At 31.6% G+C, this 24,644-nt stretch overlaps 1 protein-coding gene across 4 annotated transcripts in view; it reads left to right on the top strand.

The window, feature by feature from the left end:
* The window catches only part of LOC142327332 (3'-5' RNA helicase YTHDC2-like), a 190,436-nt gene that overhangs the window by 157,827 nt on the left and 7,965 nt on the right, over window positions 1–24,644 (top strand). For all 4 annotated transcript variants that reach the window (XM_075370291.1, XM_075370300.1, XM_075370273.1 and 1 more), the window contains 3 exons: window positions 4,653–4,748; window positions 12,217–12,392; window positions 14,961–15,212. In XM_075370291.1, the coding sequence (XP_075226406.1) occupies window positions 4,653–4,748; window positions 12,217–12,392; window positions 14,961–15,212 (524 nt within the window). The remainder of the gene's footprint in view (window positions 1–4,652; window positions 4,749–12,216; window positions 12,393–14,960; window positions 15,213–24,644) is intronic.

The raw sequence follows: 24,644 nt of genomic DNA, 5'->3' as shown, positions 1-24,644 counted from the left end.
AAAATAAAATGTGGCTTTGATAATTATGATAAATTTTACATAGATATGAATAATAGGACATTTAAAAAGCAATTTCAAGAATGTATACAGCATATAAATATGGAAAGCTATTTGTGCAGATCACATACACAAAAATAAACACATATTTTCAAAATTAGAAGATATTTCAATATTAGAAATAAACAGTAATAAATCAATAACCCAAACTCTTGAAAAAATCCACACAATAAAAATAATAATATTATAAATGGACAGGTAAATTTTGATTATGGTGAACAGATCAGGGAAACAATAAAATTTATATAAATAATTTAGTTAAATTCATACTATCACCAGATGGCAGTAACAGTAGTTTTATAAACTATTGATTGGTTTGTAAATTGTTCATTGACAAGAGTATCTATCTAAAAATGTTATGATTGACTAATTTATAATTTTATATTTGTTCATCTGATGAAACAGTGCACACTGTGAAAGCATTTGTGATACTTAAAAAAGGAAAAAATCAGTAAGTATTCTCTTTTATTTGATTGACAGCCATGTTAAAAATCTATTCCACAACTAGGGAATATTAAAAACCATACATAAAATTATTTAAATGTAATTAATTAATTCATTTTGATTGGCCATTTCAATCGTCAAACAAACATCAGTAGATGTTGAAGAATACCTTGAGATTTAAAAAAATAAACATAAATAAAATAGAAAATTACAATGTAGAATAACAGCAATAATAATAATAAAAAAACTAAACCATGAAAGATGGATGTTTTTAAGGTTTTTTTTTGGCGATGTTTTACTGAATACAGGTTTCATTTGGTTGAAAATCTTATTGCAAAGAGATGAATTTTAATAAAGGTACTGTTCAATGGTTTGTTGGAGAATAATTACTGAGAATGTACAGAAAAAGTTGATGGAAAATGTAGCACAGACAGCAAAAGTCCTTACTTCAGAATAGTAAAAAAAGAATGAGTAAAGTGTAGATGAAAATTGTATATTGCCATAAGGGTAGCAGCAAGGTAAAAAAAATCCTAACATTTCACAACATTAATGTTACTGTAGCTATATATAGGAAAGTTTCCTCTTTGTTTGGAAATGCTATAGATAAAACTATTGAAAGAGGAAGAATATTTAATTTGATTTGTAAAGACAGTTGCAACTTAGAATTCAAAGGACAAACTGAATGAAATAATAGACGAGAGTTTTGTTCATTTTATATGTATATATAAATATATATATATATATATATATATATATATATATATATATATATTAATTTAATAAAATAAATTTTTTTTGTCCATATTATCTTTTATGCTTCTGGAATATATATATATATTCCATTTAAATTGGTGGTCCATTTAAATTGAGACACATCTATATTTAAAAAATTACACATTTTAGGAAAAAAATGTTTCCTATTAAAGTTTATCCATTTCAAGGGGGAAATATGTCCTTGATAAGGTCAACTAAAGGTCATTTCAAGGTTAACTTAATTTTTTAAAATAGGAACCTATCTTTTTTATTGCAGAATTAAATTCTTTGCAATAACTGCTGACCTCACACGGATCCTGTCCTGATTTTAAGAGCAACCTCACCAAAGCCACCTTCCAGCAAGTTGGAAAGCAACCCCAGTTTAGACACCCCATAGCCATAGTAATGTTAAACCGATTTTTTTTTTAAATTATTTTTTGTTTTGTTGTTAAACAGAGGACAATAAGCAAATTTTGGCTACTTTCAGTAGTCTTCTTCGTTATTATTCTGCAGAAAGAATTTTTAGCTGCATTTAATAGATTTTTTTATTAATTCTTTATTGTATGCTTTCAATGGTTTCTCTAATAACTGCATAACTAGCTGTGTCTTTAATAAAATTAATTGTCTGTAGTAAGCTTTTAGACCATTGATTGATTCTCAAACTTTTTTGCCCACTGCCCCCACATTGAGAATCAAAAATTTTGTAGCACCCCCCAAAATTGTTAAACTTACCATCTGTTAAAAATAATAATTGCAGTTGCTGTTTTTAAGATGCACTCTTAAAATTAGCAATTGCAATTATTGTTTTTAAACGTGGCATATCCTGTTTCTGAGTTGAAACTTACATTTTAAATGAGGGCAATTAAAACGCATATTAATCATATTTGGAAGTATTTTTATTAAAATGGCTTTCAAAAAAATTACAATTGTATCTATACAGTAGTATAATAACAATAGTAATAACATATTAAAAATAACAATATAATAATTAAAACAAAGCTTTCAATTGAATAATTACATTTACATTAATGTAAAGAATGAGTCTGATGTGCTTTTTCCCCAATTTTCTGTGGGCCTTCTACCATCTCCCCTGAAGGCCTCCAGCGCCCACAAGGGGGTGTTATCACCCATTTTGAGAACAAATGTTTTACACCACATGGCATTCAGTTTGCTCTGACAAATCATCACATTAAAAGCTGTCATTTTATGTGGTTTAGGATGAAAAGTATGATTCATTTAATTATACCGGGTGATTATTTGAATAGTTATTACATTTATTATTCAACATCTATCAGTCGCATCGTATTTCTGTTTGTAGGTATCTAGGAGAGAAATTTTTTAAAATTATTTTCAAAGGGGTGGAACCTACCCTCCCTGCTACACCTATCCCAACTCAAAAATTTTAAATGGTAATGGTAATGTTTGATTAAATTATTTGATAATCCGAAAAAATAATGAATTCTGGTGCAAAGAAAATTAAAATCCACTCATCCCTTCGCTCGGTAGGTACAAAAACCCATTAGGGCAGTACTTTTTTTTAAATTTCAGTCCAACAAAAATAACTATAAAATTACATGATAGAACTTCCTAAACCATTTGAAATAATCATAATCTGTGAATTAAAACTGTGAAAATTATTTTTAAAATTACCAACACAAAATTTTGCCCGTAAATATTTTCTAAATTTTTAAGGGTTGAAAACTTATTTTTTTAAATGAGTAGATATATTTTGTGACACCTCATTGGAAGGCCCTTTAAATGACAAGTAATTTAGTTAAAGTAAAATAAAAATTGATTCGTTGGTATTGAAGTTTTGATTAAAAATGTGTATTTTAGGATTTTTTTTAGGTTATGTTGGGATACAGTGTTACTGACCCAAAGCATTGGGTTTGAAATTGTCAGTTCTTCTTAAAAAATAAGGATTTTACATTTCTCCAGCATTGAAATAACATACCAATAAACACAGCAATATAATTTCAGTTAAACATACATACATACAAAAAAAAACAAACAATAATAAGGTACCTACTTCTTTGCTGGTAACATGTTGAAAAATCTATTACCAGTATTATTACTCCATCTATTATCAGTATATAATTAATGCTTAAAAGTAAAATTTCCATTGTTACAAAGAAAACAATTAAATTTAATTGAATTAACAATTGATATTTTGAGTTCAAAAGTTGGCAACTGCACCCTACAATTATAAAAAGCTAAAGATCCCATTTTTGGTGTTTGCTTGTTATAACAGGTTATAATTTTCTGCCAATTACTGAAATCTTAGTTTCTATGGTCAATTTCTGCAAATTGTTTTGTTTCATATTGTATGTAACTAGTGGCAAAGAGTATTTATTGTATTTAATTCATCATATTTTATTTAAGTTGTTTTCTTTAGTTAAAATTGGCATTTGGTTTTTGTTATTGTTCTACAGTTTGGCCTTTCATTCTTTGTCTTTTTGTAAATTTGTCTCGCTAAAATGACATTATCTGGAAGAAAGGACTGAACTAATTTTTACATACATAAAACAAAAAAAATCATAACTTCAATAACAGCAAACCACTTTTTATTTTATTTATACCAAATTACTTGTCATTCAAAGGGCCTTCCGATGAGGTGACGGCCCTTTGAATGACAAAGGGTATAAATAATTAAATAAGGGTAAATAAATAAGGGTATAAATAATTAAGGGTATAATTTGGTATAAATAAAATAAAAAGTGGTTTGCTGTTATTGAAGTTATGATTTTTTTTGTTTTATGTATGTATCTACACAATATATGTTGTTCAGATATATTGTCTAATTTAAAAAAAAAAAGTTTTCAATCCTTGCAAATTTAGAAAATATTTAAGGGTGAAATTTTGTGTTGGTAATTTTAAACATAATTTTCACAGTATTAATCCAATGATTATGATTATTTCAAATGGTTAAGAAGTCTGTCATGTAATGTTATAATTATTTTTGTTAGACTGAAATTTAAAAAAGTACTACCCTAAATGGGTTTTTGCACCTGGCAAGCGAAGGGGTGGGTGAATTTTAATTTTCTTTTCACCAAAATTCATTATTTTTTTGGGTTATCAAGTAATGTAATCAAATGTTACCATTGTCATTTAAGATTTTTGAGTTGGGGGTAAGTGTAGCAGAGATGGTAGGTTCCACCCCTTTGAAAATAATTTAAAAAAGTTTCTCTCAGAGAATGGTATGTATGCCTGCAAACAGAAATACGATGTGACTGATAGCTTTTGAATAATCAATGTGGTAATTTTCCACATGATCATTTGGTATAATGCTTGCCATATAAAGTGAATATATGTCATGGTAATGGGATATTAAGTAGATGCATGATGGCAGATATTTGCTTTGTTATTTAATTTTTTATATTATGTTATGTTTTGTTAAGGTGAAAAATCAGACTGCAATAGTATCAAATCCTACAGCAGTGCTAGTCCATCTCCTACACCTTCACATGGCAGTGCTACTGACTCCCCACATAGTGGTATGTAATTTTTATTGTTAATGATGTTTATACTTGTGCGTGTGTGCATGCACACACATACACACACACACACACACACACACACACACACACACACACACACACACACACACACACACACACACACACGTACATAAGGATAATTCAACAGTTGGTAAGAGATGATACTTTCAAAACAGTATGTGGAAACAGTAACAGCTATTTGAGTAAAATTATTTTGTTTATAATCTCAAAAACTCATTTTATGATGGCATGTCTTTTTGAAGTTTGTGAATTAGTTGATTATAGTCTGACTAGTAATTGTATATTTTTATATATAGTTTGTTCTTAAATGTACTTTAACTTCAGTTTGCATCCATTATGCCACTAGTATATAATAAATACGATTTTTAGCAAATGACAGCATTGTATTTTATAGTGCATTTAAAATATGTGTATGGTTTTTTAAAGTATGAACTTAATCTTGGAGCACTGGTTTCAGCAGAGAGGTTAGTGAGTGTCTCAGTGCTGTTTACTACTATTAACTTTTCTGCATATAACTCACAAATATAAATAATGTAATCCAACGTTTACTGGGTACTGTTTAATGTTGAACCCTTTTCCTGATAATGTTTCAGTAATGGGGGGTTTTTTGAGTCCCAAAATACTGTTAACGTAGATTTTGCTGCTGACATTTGAGTTATGCATTTTTTATGGTAGGGATTGCAGATATTTCTATTCCATACTCTAAGTCTTCCTGACTCCTGTAGAGGAATCCACCTTGTGTCGACTCCAGTTTTCACACCATCCCCTCCATCCTAGCCCTGATGGGCTTTACCAGAGGTCATCTTTAAACCCTCTAAACTTGATAATACAACAATAATCAGTTTGGTCTCTTTTAGGATGCTACCATTGCAAATGCCTTGGCAGTCATTTCCATCATTGTATTTACATAACCTACTTTCACCTTTGTATGACCTCTTCTAACCATGACCACCTACCATAACTTACAACCTTCAACTATAGAATTAACCAATTCATGGAAGTTAATTTGGTTCCTGCGTCTTCCTCTTAAACTAAAGATTTCACACAAAAACTCTTCCTATATCTAACTTCAATTAGACTGTGAACTCAGATCATTACCTGATGGAGTCTTTAAATACTAAAAATACTATTTTCATATCAATAACAATTTTGTCCTACAGTTCAATTTACTCAAGTCCTCTTGATTTACTTAAAAATGAAGAAACAGATTCACATATTTAATCAGCCTCAAATATACTCTATTTTGGCTCTGGTTTGCTTTCAGGCACATCCTAACAGCGTATATCTCAGCAAACCGGGACTTGATGCCAAAATGCCTATCTTGGTAAGATAAGCACCCAGGCAGGCCCCTAGTCACTTGGGTTGCTATTCTATCTTTGCATCTATTACAGCATCAGGTCCCCTCAGCTATCCTTTGCAGAGCTAAGAATCAAAGGAAGCCAGCAACTATGTTCCATTCTCTTTTGGTTTTCCAACTAACTTGCAGATCAAAACCAGAATTGATCTTCACAAGCTCTCTGACTACTTTAGTATGTTCAGCTTCATATCTGGAGCAGACATATAAGACATGGTGCACATCTTCAATGGCCGTACACTCTGGACACAAGTCTGAATTAATCAAACCAAATCTGACCTTCCTATTTCAAAAAGCACCATGTCCAGAAAGAAACTGTGTAATATGCTGATTGGGGGAAATTCACCAACCTACCTGTATAATTCTCACTTCAGGAAAAATACCATGCACGTAACAATCATCGGATGATTCAGTCCACCTTACCTGCCATAAATGGAAACCTTGGTCATCTATTTCTTTTATGTGCCCTGAGGTAAGTTCTTATTCATATCTTTTTAGCATCATAATGTAATCGGTGCTCAGTTCCAAGGATATCAATGAGCTTAATATCAGAAATAACAAGGAATGCCTCTTGGGAGATAGTTCTGTAGGCACCAATCACAGATAACAATAGGAGACGCTGAGCTCTCCTGTTGTTAACATATTCTTAACAAAATATTCCCATTTCATTTGTACCTTATTCGATGTGCCCAGACAGGTGTAGTGTACAGAATTATAGCTTCATATACACCTTTATATAAGTAATTAAGCCCCCAATTCGAATGAACTGCTCTTTGAATACAAGCACAACAAGCCTTTTTGAGAGGATATTGAAAGTGCTCCTTGAATCGAAGATTCTTATCAAAGATAAAACCTAGATACTTCTGCAGCAGGACATACCTAATTCAATGACTTACCATTGTTACACGAGGTTGTTGTGAATACCTAGTCTGCCCTTGAGCAACATCATCATTGCTTTCTCTGCTTCTAACTATATAACTATAACCTCCTTGACTATAGTTGGCTTAGAGGCAATCATCTCAGATCCATTTACCAAAGCAGAGGTTATTGCCTTAAACTCATTAAGCCTCAGGATCACTCGTCACTGTGAATCGCTGTACAGGTGCTTCAAGGACTTTCAAGAAACTCCAACAACTGCTCAGATTGTCTCTCAAATTGTGCTTTTCGAAGGATAGAACTACCGGCCCTACCCCCAACCTTAACAAAATCACTAATCAGGCTACCTTTTGGTAATCGGGTGGATGTTCTTACCTGACTAACTTGGCTTTTGTCATCAGAGGAGAAAAGAGAAACATCCTCCACCCCCTTCCCGACAACCTCTTCATTTCTAATCCATCTGAATTTTCCCTTATACTCTTCAATCGATATTTTATTTGTTAATAAAATTTGTTTTAAATTTAGTATTGCATACAATATATTATTTCTTGCCATATTATATATATAATATGGCACTTTTATGTAAAACTTCTCGATGAATTATTTAAATACTTTTTGGGTATAGTTCAGTGAAGAATATTTCAGTGAATCATTGAAGAATTTTAAATAAAATATTGATGAATATTGGCAGAGTTTAAAAAATCTCTAACTCAGCATATTGTAAATAATATAATATTTTTATATTGTAGCAGTATTTGTTTGATCATTACACAGAGTGCTCATGCATTTGTTATACAAAGTCAAGTAGTACATATGGGAATGGTAAATTGGTCTAATTTGACATTACAGAACATAGCACAGGCATGTGACTGAAACTGTTTACAATCAAAGGATACATGTAACATTCCTTTTTAATTAACTTTAATTAGTTACAAGGAATCATTCTTTATTATTATTTTCATCGTAAGTAGATGTAGTGTAGAGCAGAATCTCTTTTGAACTTTTAATGAACAAGGTTGATTTAATCCAGTATTACGTATCACATCGTTTTTAGAAAGTATATGCTAATATTTCATATTAAAATTCCACTGCTGTAAACTTAATATAGAATAGAATAAATAAATAAATTTTACCTAAATTAAAAAATACCTGAATTAAACTGTGACTGTTCAAATTGTTTTCATTTTGTACTGCATCTAAGATTTTTTTTTCATATGTTGTCAGAGAACTTTATTTATTGTTTGAAAATAGGTTATCTGTGTATTATTTGAACACCGTTAACAAACTTTTTCAACTTTTGCATGCATTGGAAATAAAGTTATTTGCCAAACATATTTATAAATTAGTTAAAGGGAAGTTGTTGTTGTTATAGTATAGATTATTATTTTCTAATTGGATTGCTTGCTGTAGCATATAAAATATAAAGGATCTTCTGTGGTATCTAGTACAGTGAGTTTTGGGAAACTTTGACTCAATACATTATTGATTGAACTTCACCTGAAGGATTCTTTGTATTTACTTATTGAAAGCTTATGTAAAGTAGTGATCAACATAACCTATAGGGACATAATTCCTAATGACAACACCTACAGTGTTAAAGAAGAGATTCAGTTAATGCGGTTTTCTTTCTGTTGGAGGAGGGTAAAGCTCTTCCAGCTGCCACCTGCCTGTACAGGTAGCAGTGTCTGGCTTGCACCGACTAAAACTCCTCTCGCTAGTACAACATGGCCCAATACCTGCCTTTTGATATTACTCAGGGCATGGTGAATTTCAGTGAGTGATTCAGACAGTCCTGGGCATCTCAATAGAGGTGGTGACAAGTAGGGGCCCTCAGCTCTCTCCACGCCCAGGTTGTTTCATCCCCACCCAATCCAGTTACAATCATTGTTGATAGCTAGAATGGCCTGGCTCATGGTAGTTATCACCTTCTAAAAGATTTCACTGTCAAGCAGTTTATCCAAGACGATTGTGGCACTAAGCTTTCTAGTGACTTCAGTGTATTGTAATCTCTCTTCAGTCTATCTGAGCACTTGAAAAAAGTGTGGCCAATTGTGTCATTTAGTCCACAGTAGTCACGCTCTGCATCCTCTCTTCTCCTCCTGCTCTTCAGATAGGCATTGAATGCACCATGACCCATCAGGAGCTGGGTTAGCCAAAAATTAACCTTCCCATGCCCCTGGCAGACTCTCTTTCTGTGCTCAGGATGACTCGTACATCGTTTAATAACGACATCATCCCATATCTCTTGCTACTTCTCTAATAGTGAGGTTTCCAAGCATGTTCCTTCATTTTTATTGTCCTATCAACTTATTCACTAATCTTGAGATCCAATGGCAGTATCCTGGAAACCACAAACACTGTCTCGGTTGAGGTGTTCTTTCTTATATGCAGAAGCAATTAGAGTGCCTTCCTCCTCTGAACCTTGTTGAGCACCTTCCTGCACCTCTCATAAGGCTCTGTACTAAACTGGACTAGCATACGAAGTGATAGATCCACAACTGTGGCCAGTAACCTCCTAAGGGTTGCTCATGAGCCTCCTGTATTATTCATAAGTTTGGAGAGCACCATTGCCACTTTTAACACAAAAGTTTGTGTCAACAAATGCTTTCTCCGCCATTTTGTGGATATACACTGAGGACCTCATTCTTGTGTTTATTCATACACCCAGGTATTTAACAGACGTTTCACTTGACTCTTCCACTTGGATAATTATTTATGATTATTTGTTTTTCTCCTGCTGGTTGGGATAAGGACCTCCACCTTGTCTGCTCCCAGCTTCAACCCTTTATTGTCTAGCCATGTCCTCACAGTTTCAATGGCTTAGTTGGCCGTGATCATGAGATCATTAGCCATTTTGTCTACCACTACCAGGGTTAAATCTTTGCCAATTCCTCCTGAGGAGTCCATTAAAGACAATAGTTCATAGGAGGGGTCCCAGCAGTGATCCTTGTGGCATTCCCTCTTCATGGGGAACTCCACAGGCCCATCTTCCATAGATGCAGTAATAATCCTCTCTGAAAGATAGGCCTGCAACATTCTTCTGAGGTATGCTGGGATATTCCTCCTCTCCAACACTTTGAGGATCGCCGATCACTTCACACTGTAGAAGGCATATCAGACATCTAGGAACACGATCACTGTTTACCTCCTGGTGCATCTAGTGCCATGAACTGCCTCCTCAGTCAGCATGGTGATCCTCATCAGTGCATCCACTGCAGACCTCCCTTGTTGGAAGCAAGCTGTATTAGAAGGAATGTAGAAGCCAGCAGTAGTAGCAATAGCCGTAACCATAGCTCCTGACCACATACCTTCATAATACTAGGTAGATAGCAACATCACAATAGTTGTCGATCACTCAAGGATAGTTTCAAACCGTTCTGCAACTGGACTTGTTGATCAGCAATAAATCTACCTCCTCCTGTGAAGCTATCACCCATAGTAAATCATGTGCAGCTCTATATCTGTTCAGATTGACTTGTAGGACTTTCTCCTTGCCACAAGCCACACACTTGGTGGCTGAGGTACGTTGTTCCTTCTTGTGACCTGCCTCTCCGCAGTTGAAGCAAAGATTGCTCTGGTCAGTACCGCTGCAGCATGAGGCTTGGTGCCCTGGCAATCAACATTTAAAACAATGATCTTCCACCAATCTTGAGGTCACCTGACAGGAGACCCATTCTACCTTTATCTGTCTTTATTTTAGTAGAGGGGACGAGCCTTGCAGACACTGCCACAGTAAGCTACCTTTGTATTGTCAAAGACCGATTTTATAGCGATCAGCTGGACAGGCTTCTTGCCAGTTTCAATACTCAGGGTCTCCTCTTCCTCTTTCTGAGAGGTTAACTCATCTAGATCTTTTACTGTGAGTTTGATAACCCTCTCAGGCCCTCTCATCCCATCCTGATCTATAGGTCCTCGTTGGATTCTTTTCTAGCTGGCATTACCTCAGCAACACCCCAACCTTTATTTTAACCAGCCTGAGAAGATCAGCATATAACCTCCCCTCAGCTTGTATGACCACTGCGGCTGAAGGCTCACCTGCTGGGTGCTTCTTTGAAGGTTTGGGCTTTTTGGTTATGTCTAATCATCATCATCTAGACTATTGATTCTCAAACTTTTTCACCCATCACCCGCATTGAGAATCAAAAATTTTCTACCGCCCCCAAAATTTTTAAAATGTACCATCTGTTAAAAATAAAAAAATCATATTTGGAAGTATTCTTATTAAAATTGCTTTCAAAAATATTATAATTGCATCTATATAGTTAAATAGTGGTAGCATATTCAATATAACAATATAATAATTAATGTGAAGGATGAATCTGATGTGCTTTAACAAGCTTGTTAATATCAGGCTCGAATTTACTTAAACAGAGCTGTAAGTCACCACGTTCGATATCATTCTCTTCTTGGTTAGCAACGTTGCTAGAACACTAAATCCATGTTCAAATGCAACAGTGGGAATGGTATCAGAAATCGTTGAACAATCAGCCATAATCCAGTGTAATCATTTTTTATCATAAAATATAGGTGTCCCTTTAATTTTTTGTACTAGTGTAGTAGGTATTTAATTTTAGTTTGAAATATCAGGAAAACATAATTTTTGCCCTTTTTTTAAATCAGCCGTCGCCTTTCTAGACCACCTGAACACCCTCAATTTTGTGGGGGCCTTCTACTATCACCCTGAGGCCTCTAACACCTGCAAGTTATTGCCCACTTTGAGAATGAATGATCTAGATAAACCTCAAAGTTTCTTGAGATCCTCCAGCCTTGGTATTCAACTAGCCTGTTCTGCCACAGTGTGTAAAATATGCAATTACAATTTAATTATTTAAATTTTATAAATAATAAAATAAGAACACATTATTTAATTAATCACTATCATATTATATCGGGTTAAGTAGGAGGTGTATTAATATTCACTGTCTATGAATGTAGAGAATACTATATTTGTACTGTAAAACTAAATGCTACCTGCTTTCAGATAAATGGCATGCTGGCAGCATATACCAATGTTAGAAAAAATTTAAGCTTTGAAATAACTGGTATTGATAAATAAATATAAACATTTCTGCTTATATGTGTTCAATGCCATGTTATTGGCAACTTGATCAAGTCTGAAAATTAACATTTCCTTGATCGATTTGGCAACTAAAATTACCATCGTAATTATTTGTGCCTTTTAATCATATATTTTTCAACATTTGTTTTGGATAGGTTCAACTGTAACTGTAGGTACTGGATCTGGAATTGGTGCAACAGGTACTGTAGGTGCTCGATACTTTGTCATTAAGGCTTCTCCTAAGACAACTGAATCAACCATATTAAATCTTTCTGCTAAGGTCTGGCCATTTACTGCTAACACAGAGAAAAAAGTTGTACGGGCTTTTAAGGTATGATAGCAAAATAGCTGAAGTATTGTTTTTATGGATATGGAAATTACAGATTTTTATGAATAAGGGAATGGGTAGGGCTAAATTTTGTCTTGTACTTGTGTAAATGAGAAGGTCTCATTTAAAAATATCATACAATTTTTTAGACGTTAACGTATTCATAAGACACTCTCTTCTCTAGCGAGTTTGGTTAAAAAACAGCCTCTAAGCATTCAGTGTGGAAGGTTCTTTTACATTCAGTAAACAGATGAAGTATAGAATTAAATATTTATTTTAAATTCATCATTTTCCGTTTTTAACTATTACTTATTGATAACAAATAAATTTTTCACAACTTTCATATGTTACAAAAAACTCATGTCCGAAAGATCATCTGCAAACTGAACAAGAAGTTGTACTTGAATTTTAATTCTCAGAAATTTCCTGTTTTTAATTGTAACTGAATGGTAAACCATGAATTAAAATTTTAAGCAATTTTAGTTTTTAACACCTCTTTCATGTATGACACCATGCTAAATTTGAACATTTTTAGTTAGACAATCAAATTATTAATCCAAATAGATAACCTTATTTATGTAAAAAAAAATTTAAATACGAGGGTTATTTTTATTTGTAACAAGTAGTTACATAGTTACGCAATTTCTCTACATAGTCGCCATTCTGATTTAGACATTTGTAGTAGCATGGTACCAACTTTCCAATACCCTTGTCATAGAACGGAGCCGCCTGTGTTTTCAGCCATGTTTCTACGCTGGTCTGCAGCTCAATGTCTGTGCCAAAATGTTGTCCTCCTAGCCAGCGTTTCATGTGAGCAAAGAGGTGAAAATCTAATGGAGCCAAGTCCAGGCTGTATGGTGGTATGGTGGATGATCAAACACTTCCCAACGAAAACTGCAGGAGCTTCTTTGTTACAGCTGCAGTGTGCGGCTGAGCATTGTCATGGAGCGCTGGAGAAACGTTAGGGAGGCGTCCATTCTCATTGTTTTGTGATGGTCGGACAGCATCTTGGGAACCTATCTCGCACACAGTTTGCGGTACTGAAGTCTTTCACTCACAATGGTGTAGAGAGCTGACCTTGAAATTTCAGGAAACTAATCTCTCAATACAGAAATTGTGAACCGACGATTTTCTCGAATTGCCTTATCCACTTGTTCAACGAGATCATCGGTTGACACTCGCTTTCTTCCCTGACTGCCTGCATCATGAACATCTGTACGTCCCGCTTTAAAATTCCTGTACCATACACATTACTTATTCGTCTATGAATTTCAGCTGCATTACACCCCTCAGCCTGAAGAAATCGAATAATCGCACGCACTTCACACTTGGCGGGAGATGCTGTTGTTGTAGACATGTTTATGTGCTAGCTGCGTGTTCAGAACTAACAAAGTGATGTGATGTGATTAAAGGCCTTACTAGAGACGCTGCACAACACTATGCGCAAAGGTTCGTCCGATTTTTGCATGGGTTTTTATTTCGCGACCAATCGGACCTTGAAAAAAAAAATAACCGTCGTATATGCAAACAAACAGAATTTACACCTCCCTTTTTTGTTTCTTGACAATTCATGACCAGAGTCCAAAAATCCAGAAATGTAAAGTACTGATTTTTGGCATGGTTACTATATTACCTCATTTCTTTATAACGTATAAAATGTGCTCTGAAGTAAAATACTTCTGATTTATGTATATGAAGTTGACAGATCTACTTCAAAAAATTGTAAATTAAATTATTGGGGAATAAGCAGTTAAAAAGTTTACAATTACAATTACAATTTTTTGAATAAATTAAGGATCCATTAACTTGAATAGAATAACATAACTTGAATTTATTGATTGGATAGTAAATGTTTAGTCATATTCATAATTAAGATGTTAAAAGCCTAGTAAAGAATTAAATAAATAGAATTTAAATTACATTTTAAAATACCATTCAGCTATTTCAAATAAAATCTATCACTAATACCATTAACACAACTAATTTTTTGAGAGTTGTTAACCATTCCAACTGGTGCTATCCTGTATTAAATTGTCAAGATTGCTGAAAATATAGTTATTTTCTAGCTCTTTAAAAGTTAGAATACAGTTATTGTAGTCTAGCTGTTTTTTCCTTACTGTAATTTATCGTAATTATTTTTATTACCTCAATATTGTTTTTAAACAAATATTTTATAATGCAAGTTAGGGCTATCACATGAAATGTATATATATATATATATATATATATATATATATATATATATATATATATATATACTTTAAAAATTGGTAAATTATATATATATATATATATATACAAACAACCTATTCTCCACAGTTTAATTTACCATTTTTCAAAGTAGTTCTGCCAACTTTAAAGTATTTTGAAGTTATGGGTGCAATGGGTGTTATGCAACATATTAAAGTGACCAGATATATAAAATGCAAGGAAGTATCATTGTATTATGATTGTACTGACAGTATATGGATAGATTTTTCTTTATCTTCATTAAAAAATTATTGTAATTTTAGTAATTACAATATTACAAATAATATCGTAATAAATCATTTTTTTTATTGTGTATTTCAGGAAGGCTTTACTGTGATATTAGTCTTTGGCATACAAGGCAGTGGTCACTTTCAAGGCTATGCTCGGTTAATTAATGATAAGCCTGATGTAACAGATACTTTAACCTCAACACTGGATCTTAGTGGTACTAATTTCAATCCCCCGTTGCCTATTGAATGGATTAAACGTGGTGATATTCCATTTAATTGTACAAGACATCTACTGAATCCTTATAATGATCATAATAAAGTTCAAACCAGCCGTGATGGTCAAGTAAGTACTTTATGCTAATATTATAATACATAATATTAAAGAATTAAAAAAAAAAAATATGTAGAATTATAAATGAGATAATTTTTTTTAAAAATATTTAATTCACCACATAACATTAAACTTTTGCATAGCTATTATACAGGATATATCAGGAAGTTCTCCCAAGACTTTTATAACTTATTCTGTTCATGAAAATGTATTTAAACAAATGTACTGAAATGCTTTGTTTGCCAGTTATGGGTAGTGAAAGATTTCGCTCGGATTTCAGCTACCTCGGTGAAATGAGGTCATACTGAACTTTTGAGGACATTAATTAAGGGACAGAATTAGCAATTTATTATGGTTTTTACATGAAAAATTGAATAAAATAAGTCCCAGAATCATATCTGCAGTAGTTTTTGAGAAATCCGAGGTGAAAATTAATTAATTGGGGTTTAAAAAATCCTGTTTTTTGTATTTGATGTACAATAATTTTGTTAAATAGGTAATAAACACGTAAAATTTTTAAACAAAACTAGTAGAGGATTTAATTTTGAACAAATTGGTGAAAGCTAAGTTGAATAAAACAAAGAAAAGATAGAAAGTACTTATTTAACTTAAAAAAATCAAATTCTTTTTGGTGATGTGAAAAATTTGTAAAAACAAAATTTATTGTTAAAAAATAAAAAAAAACTGAAAATTTCACAATTATAAAATGAAAGTAAAAAAAAACTTTACTTTTTTATTACATAATTACATAATACATTACATAATTTTTTTATTAATGACAGAAATACTGTAAATTATTTGAAAAATTATTATTTAAAAATTGGCAATAAAGTAACAACAGCTGATTAACAATGCACAATACTGTATTAGTGATTAATACTGTAGTATTCTGTAAGTTATTAAGTATATCAGCTACTGTGAATTGTGCTGTCATTAGCAAAGGTTTTTTGTGAATTTTAGTTTGAACTGGATCAGTTTGCCACTGAAATAATGCCTACTTATTTGCAACAGAGGAACATGCTGATATGGTACTCATTTTGGGTGTGTGTGCTGTTGCTACTGCTGCTAATGCTACTGCTGTTGAATATGAAATACATTTTTTGAATTGCAGGATTCCAGATCCCAAAACAATTAGTCCAACTTTTCACAATCTTCAGAAACAGGAAAACAGGTTCACTACCTACTATTCATACCAGCTACAAACAATCTGTCCAACACAATGCTGTTATGGATGAAATTATTATTTATTGATGCATTTCAGTGCAGTCCAGGCATCAGTCAATATATGATGTCTTTCTAAGCGGATCAGAGTTCCACATTCAATGGTTTGGAGGATACTTAAACAAAACAAGTTTTATCATTATCATAAACAGTCAGTTCAGCATCTATACCCAGGAGAAGGTCTGCTTCGCTTGGAGTTCTGCAACTGCTGAAATACATATTGACAATTCTACAAGTATATTTTGTTTACTGTTGAGGCAAATTTCACTCAAGATGGCAACAACAACTTGCGCAATGAGAATACATGGGCAAAAGTAGATCCTTATGAAACAATGGAAAGCAATTTTCAATTTTAGTGTTAATGTATGGTGCAGCCTTCTTCACAGTCAGCTCTTTGGACTGTTCATATTACCTGGCCACTTAAATGCTGAGGTCTATTTGCATTTTCTTCAAGAAGAATTACTGCAGCTGCTTGAAAATGTTCCTCTAGTGCTCAGACGCAATGTATACTTTCAGCACCTCCCCACTTCTTTTCTGCTATTTCCACTTCTTAAATTTTCATTTCTTTGAGAAATGGATCAGTTGTGGAGGTCTACATTCCTGGCCACCAAGATTGCCTGATCTAACAATTTGAGATTTTTTGTCGGAGGATGGATGAAAAATACTGTATACAAAACAAAAGTACATTCTTGTGAGAAAAAGGGTACTGAAAACCTAAAAAGAGCAACAAAAGCAGTACAGAAGTGTGCCAAGAAATGTATTAAAAATTTCGGGCTCATTTTAGAACATTATTATAAACCGATATGTATAATGTGTTTTGGTCTAGTATACAGTTTCTAAATAAAATTCTAATTTTTCTAACTTTTCTTTGTTTTATTCAACTTATCTTACATCATTTTGTTCAGAATTAAATTCGCTACAAGTTTTGTTTAAAGGTTTTATGTATTTATTATCCATTTAACAAAATTATTTTACATCAAACATAAAAAACAATTTTTTTACCTAAATTTATTGGTTTTCACTCCAAAGTTCTCAAAAACTACTGCTGATATGGTTCTGAAACCAATTTTATTTGATTTTTCAGATTAATAATCATAATAGATCACTAATTTTGCCCCTTAATTAATGTCCTACAAATTCCGGTATGATTTTGTTTTACTGGGAGAACTGAAATACAAACAAAATCTTTCATTAGCCATAACTCACAAATGAAGCATTTTACAACATATGTTTATATGAACTTTTTCCATTATTTTCAAGAGTAAAACAACAAAATTAACAAAATTATTTGTTAAAATAGAATTTTAAGAAATATGACCTCATGTTTAAAAAATGAACAAAGTTTTTCTATACAAAGAGCGTTACGTTTGTGTGAGTACATATACTCACACAGACTTGATAATTCGGAGAAATGGTGGTGGGATTAGACTGGTGAGACCATCGGAACCCCCAGTTTTGTATTGGATTTTGATGTGGTTGGTTTAGTACAGTGAGTATGTTAAGAAAACTGATCAGGAAGTTCATAAACTATGATTTGTACAGAATACAGTTATGAGAATTTAATGTCAGAGGCCTCTCCATAAAAATATTTCATGGATTTATCAGAAGATTGCTTATCTGTCGACTTTTTTTTAAAAATAACATTAAAAAATATTATTATTGAAAATATAACATGTTATAATGACAAATTATGTTTAAAATTATAATTAAAATTAATTTTGGATTGTCCAATTCCTTAGTATTATAAGTATTAATAAGATATTTTGTTAAGTTATGATGTGTACAAGTAGTTATGTAATAGTGGTTCTACGAACTGAAGTAGACTAGTTATGGGAGTACTGAGTCAAATGTGTTTATTGTTATTTTTCGTTATTTTTATAAGTAATGTGTATTATTCATTGTTGTTAGTAATATTTTTTGATTTGTTGAGTTATTGTAATTTTTTTTGTAAAACTCGGTAGAGAAGCATAAGCAACATTACACTGTTTTGCAAATTCCAACAATAGTAAGTTTATTTTTTTTGTATTAAAAGTTTTTTCTTTAAAAATTATAAAATGTTATTTTTGTGTACAAGTTAAATTTGATGTTTTATCAGAAACTCACAAGTGATAACATTTTGCCAACTCTTAATATTAAAAACAAAATTATATTTGGATATAATTCAAAAACATTGATCAACAATGTTTTTGTTTCATGGTTAGTATTAACACTGTTGACTGTTTGTGGAATAGATCTCATCACGTAACATTTGCAATTCTAATGGTTTGGAGAACAGAAGGAGACAATTTTGCTACTTTTGTATACAAAAAATATCAGAGATAAAAGCTGACTCCAGTGCCACCAAAAACATGGAAATTAGACAAAGATGAAGCAGTTGATGTTGGCTGTACAGAATATCAGATTATGAGGAAAGGAGAAACCCAGATATTTTAGAAAATATAAAATACTGAACTACACTTAAGTAATCAGTCAAAATTAAATGATTTCATTCGTGATCTAACTTTATTCAAGAATCAAGCAGAAATTCTACATGAAGAATGAAAGGATGGAATTTTTTACAACACAGTATTAAAATAAGTGCTTCCTGCAACAGGCAGTATTAATTTGAATGTTTCTTCTTCCACTATGAAGACTAGCTTACTGTAATGATGTCAAGTGTTTACTAGAAGTTTTTGGGACATATTCACCTTGCTAATAAAGGCATATTTTTATAGACTTCTCAAAACGTAGTTTGAAAGCAGTCCTTCATGTTGGAAATAATATCCCATCAATCTCTTTAGCTCATGTAGCTCACATTAAGGAATTATATGAAAACTTTGTTGGATATGATTCAGTATGAAACATTTGTGGAGTGATGCTAAGATAAAGGAAGGTATATTTGTTAGACTGCAAATAAGTAAACTAATGAATGATATTGAATTTGATAGTTTGAATGACTGTGGTGCATGATTTTATAAAAGGTTTATAAACTACCTTCTTGGAAACCACAAGGCAGATAATGACAATTTATTACTGAGGTTCTTAAAAACTAAAAAGCACTTGGATGTAATATGTCACTTAAGAACCAGCTCACAGATTTTCACCTGGATATTTTCCTACCAACTTGGAGCTGTGATTGAAGAACACTTTCACCAGGAGATATCCACCATGAAGATATGCTACCAAGGAAAATGGAAAGCAAGAATGCTGGTTGACTACTGCTGTAATCTCAAGACTGATGTAACTATAGCAATCTACAAAAGAAAGTATTTTGTTGAATGTACCACAAAATCCAAAAGAAGCAGATTTAAGACTTGTATAATATTTTTATACTACTGTTTTTTTCTTATAACAAAAAATGATAATAAAAAACTATGCCTGTTAGAAAGAAAGCACCTAGAAATTTGAAATTAGCATCAAAAGTACTATAATATTCAGCTATTAACATTCTTGTAACAATCAGAAATTGAAATCTTGTCCGATGTAAATAGAGCCACATATGTGTAGTACAGTAGTGCTGCATAAATGTTTTGCATATCAGGGATATGAGCATTCCATGTTAAAGTATACTTCTGAAATTTATGAATTGAACCCATAAAATTTTTTATTAAGATTTTAAAATTATTTTTCAGTAATCACTCAGCAAAATTGTTAAATTATTATAGTCTTTTTAATATTTTTTGGCAATTCATTAATGATTTGTTCTCTTACACAATTGAAGGCTGATTCAAAAGCTGTTGTTGTATGGCTGTCATGTTGTGCCATTTGTAAAATCTGATAAAAATAAGAAAAAAAATTGTTGTTCCTGTCCTTTGTTTTGTTTCAATGTTTCTGTGTTGTTATTGTTCTGTGTGATATTTTTATGTTTTGTGTTGTGTGTTGAACTCACTTTTACATTCTGTGGGTAGGTAGTTCAATTCCTTTGTTAGTTAGGTACTTTCAGTTTTGCTTAAGACTCAGATGTGTTTTGTTTTGAGTTCATTAATTGTAGTACACTGATGGGAATGTCATTCATGGCATTTGCATCGATGACTTCCTGGCTGAGGCGGACTGGAATATGTCAAAAGCCAAGGTTTCAAAGATGTGACCTTTGGTAAAGCCCATAAGGGCTCAGAACGGAGGGGGTGGCAGAGGGTGTCTTCCCCTACCAGGTCAGGATGCTCTTGGGCTTTTATGTTTTACTCCATTAAACCTAGCCAGTTGACATAAGCTGGTCATAATTAAGAAAATATGAATGGACAAAAATTTTATCTTTAAAAGATAAAAGTTACAGTTCAGTATGAAGTTATTCAGTATAGTTGAAAGATGAATTAATGGTTTTTTTTTAGAAGATATTTTCTTTGCATATGCTTGAAGCCTTTATTTATATGGGAATGCGATATGGAAAAATTGTAATGGTGAATTAGGGATTTAAACATGGAACTTTCAGATGAAAAGCTGGAATGTTACCACTCTACCATGGTGTTAGCCTGCTTTGGTTTAATTTAATTTCAGTTCAGGCTAACTTGTAAATTATTTTTTTTATGTTTAATAATGTAAGATGCAGATTGATTTGATCAATCATTCAGTTTTGTAATGGAATTTATTTCAGATTATATGAGCTTTACTCCAAGTAAAAAAAAAATCCTTTATATTGAGGTATAACAGCTTATATTGTATTTTTTCTTTCAATTCTGTTATTTTAATGTTGTGAATGTATATTGGAATAGAATAAAATCTCATTATAGCTATATTATATTTTACTAATGATTTGTACAGTTAGGTAAATTGGAATCATATATATATATATATATACATACACACACACACATTCACATACTTTTACAGTATGGGTTAATTAAAGAATGGAAATCTTTAAAACTGAAGGATTCTAGTAATTGAAAGCAAAATTAGATGTGTATAGTTATAAAATTACTATTTTATGGTGTATTTGAACTTATCTACCTACTTGCTAACTTTAAATAAAAAAGTTCATATTCAGTATGGCGGATCCAAGATAAACAATTTTTTTTAAGGTAGGAAGGTTATCATGTGATATATGATTTTAATGTAAAGTATTATAAGAAAAATTATGAAAACCATTTATCAATAAAATGTCTTTGTTTTCAAGATAATAAAAAAATTAAAATGCCTCATAGTAACTTTTTCATTTTCTATTACCTTCAGAATTCTATCCAGAAATAGACTTTAAACAGTTAATGTTTAAGGCTAAAATATTAATAATAACAGCCTTCTCAATAATATTCACAACTAATAATTTGCAATACTACTATAAATTAAATAACTAATAAGACAATGTATATTATTTACCTTGTCAAAATATTTCATTTTAAAATTCAGTTAAATGTTTTCAATCCTAAATTACTTTATACAGTAAATGAAAAAAGCGTACCATTCTATATGAAATGTTTAAAATGTTTCCCCTGCCTGTACAACTTGGCATTAACCTAAGTAATATCTGTTCATAACTTGTTTGGTACTACACCTGTATATTTGTCAATTATTCACCTTTTCAAGTCATCAATGTTTAAAATTTTGTTTTGTATACATTATGTTTGAAATAACCCCAAATAATCTAGAGGAGACTGATCTGGAGACCTGGCAAGGCATTCTATGACCTATTCAATGATCTGGAAATGCTTCATTTAAAATTTGTCATTCCTTTATATAATAGAGAGGTGCACCTCATCTTGCTGAAACCATAAGTTATCTAATTGTCATCCAAAATTTTTGTGGCTATTTAGTAGAATCCTATTGACTAACAATTTGCAATAAGCATCTCCTGTAAGATTTCCATTAAAATAAAACACCCTATGATATGATTATCAATGATTCCTACCCAAACGTTTGTTTTCACTAAACATAACATCCATCTGTGATTTTCATTGCTTCAATATAGACAGTTATGCCTGTTCACACGGCCATTTAACATAAATGTAGCTTAATTTGTAAATATTATTGAATTAGAAAAATTTGCATCCTAGTCTATTTTTTGCATTATAATATCACAAAATTTACATGATAATCAAAATCTTCCTCTGAAAGTTCTTGCACTAGGTGTAGGTTATAAGAGTAAAAGTTATTGTTTTTACGAATTTTGTTAACTGAAAAATAACTAATGTCCTGTTGGATAACAGTTGATAATTATTGAATGAGGATCCTCAATAAATGAATGCAAAACAATCAGACATTTATTGCAGTTTTTGCAATATAACAAAACTGGTGTAGTTTTTGATCTCCTGGTAAGATGATTATTGATAAAACTAAATGGATAAGCAAAGACAGTAATAATTGAATTAGTACTGGAGAACAAAGTCTGAACTACTACAACTTAACTCTCCATTATATTTAATTTAAAGACAATCAAATACTGTACTTGTATGTTGAAGTAAGAAGCCAAAATGAGAAGTTAATAACTTACATTGTAACATAATACAAATTGTGTTTTTGTGAAGTAACAGCTGATTTACTACTCTCCAATTTGTTATATATATTTTTAATTTTTTCCAACATTAATGAATTAATTCTGAAGGTAATACAAAATAAAAAAGTTACTAAGGGATGTTTATCTTGTTTTATTATTACCATGATTTTTCAGTTTTTCCAACATTGACTGCTTTCAACTCGAAAACAAAGGTGTTTATCAAAAAACGGGTTTTCCCATTGAAAAGGGCATAGATCAGTGAGTTTTGAAATGTCAGTTGTAGGAAAATGAAACTACACAGGCAGCACCCTGCCTGAATGAGTGACAGGTGGCAGCACCTGTCACTTATTTGTGGCATTTTGTTCTCCCATTATGTTCTGGTTGGATTTCATTTCAGCTGCTCCTCATATGTTTTAACCATGTGCTTTTTCTTTTTTCAGTCTTTTCACTTAAAATACATGTCACTTTCACAATATCAACTTTTGATTCCTCTTTTGCATGAAATCACATTTTTCCTGTTCTCTTTTGTCTGTAAGACAGAAGAGTTCTCTTCTTTCCTGTAAGAGTTCTCAAAAGAATATAAATTACCATAGAATGTACATATTATATCTAATGTTTCGTTTGCTTTTCTCTTAGTATATATACATTTATTATCATCTTTTATTTATAATATTTTTTGTTGTTTCTCATTCATAATCTTATACTTTGCCCAGTCTTAAAAATCTTTTGTACTTCATTCAATTTTTTTCTTAGTAAGCACTCTTTTCATTTCTATCTGATTATTTTTGATACCTGTGCTCTATTTTTACTAATATTTTTCATTTTTCTCATTCTTCCAATTAAATTCTTTATATTCTGGTAAGATTTTTATTGATTTAATGTGTATATTAGATTTTAACACTTATTGGTTGTCATTTTTACAGCTTTACAATAAGTTTCATTTTCTGTTTAGATTCTTTTGTTTATTCTTCAGTGGGATTTTCCATGATTGAAAAGTTTCATCTTGTCTGTTTTTAATTTTCTTATGTTATGGTTTGCTCTCTAATTTTCTATCTACTCTTATTCTATGATTACTGCATTTAATTATTCTTTCTGTCTCAATATCCTGCCCCAATTTTATTTGTAATAATATCTAATTTTTTGTTAATCCATCTGGACTAGTCCAAATCCTTTTTCTTCATTTTCCATGAAAAATGAAATTATTATAGATTATCTTCTTTGATACATTCAATCAATCGTTCTTCTCATTTCATTTACTTTCACCCCCTTATTACTTAGTATTTTACTACTGAAATCTTGCATGATTTGATACATTTACTGTTACCTTCATAACACCATTCACAAATTATAGAAATCTTTATGTCAATTTCCACCACTGTTGAGATTGATGCATGTATCTGTATCGACTTCAGCCTTGATCCTTCTTATTAATTCAGATATTTATGTGTACACTTTGTAGCTTATTAAATGGTTACTGCTGCTTTATTAATTAAAAATCCTACTTATTTCAGATCATCTTGTCTACTAAGATATATTATTCTATCAATTCCCATGTTTATATGCTGTTCCTTATTTCTACCAAATTTAATGTATCCTATTCCACATTTTTCATTTAATGTAACAGTTTATCCACTTTAGAATTATTTCTTAATGTCTTTGTGTAATAAAACCATAGATGTATGAAGAAAAAAACAATACTTATATAAAAAAACTTTAACAATGAAAGGTAAAATATTTGTTTTTCAATTATTTGAAGTTTCATAAATCTCATTGCTTCCAGAATTGTTAAAATGAAAATCCTTGATCAAGAATTAAAGAAA

The sequence above is a fragment of the Lycorma delicatula genome, chromosome 1 (assembly GCF_047948215.1).
Source record: "Lycorma delicatula isolate Av1 chromosome 1, ASM4794821v1, whole genome shotgun sequence".
In the NCBI taxonomy this organism is placed as follows: Eukaryota; Metazoa; Arthropoda; class Insecta; order Hemiptera; family Fulgoridae; genus Lycorma; species Lycorma delicatula.
The sequence above is the reverse complement of the archived record's forward strand: the minus strand, read 5'-3'. Positions and strand labels throughout refer to the sequence as shown.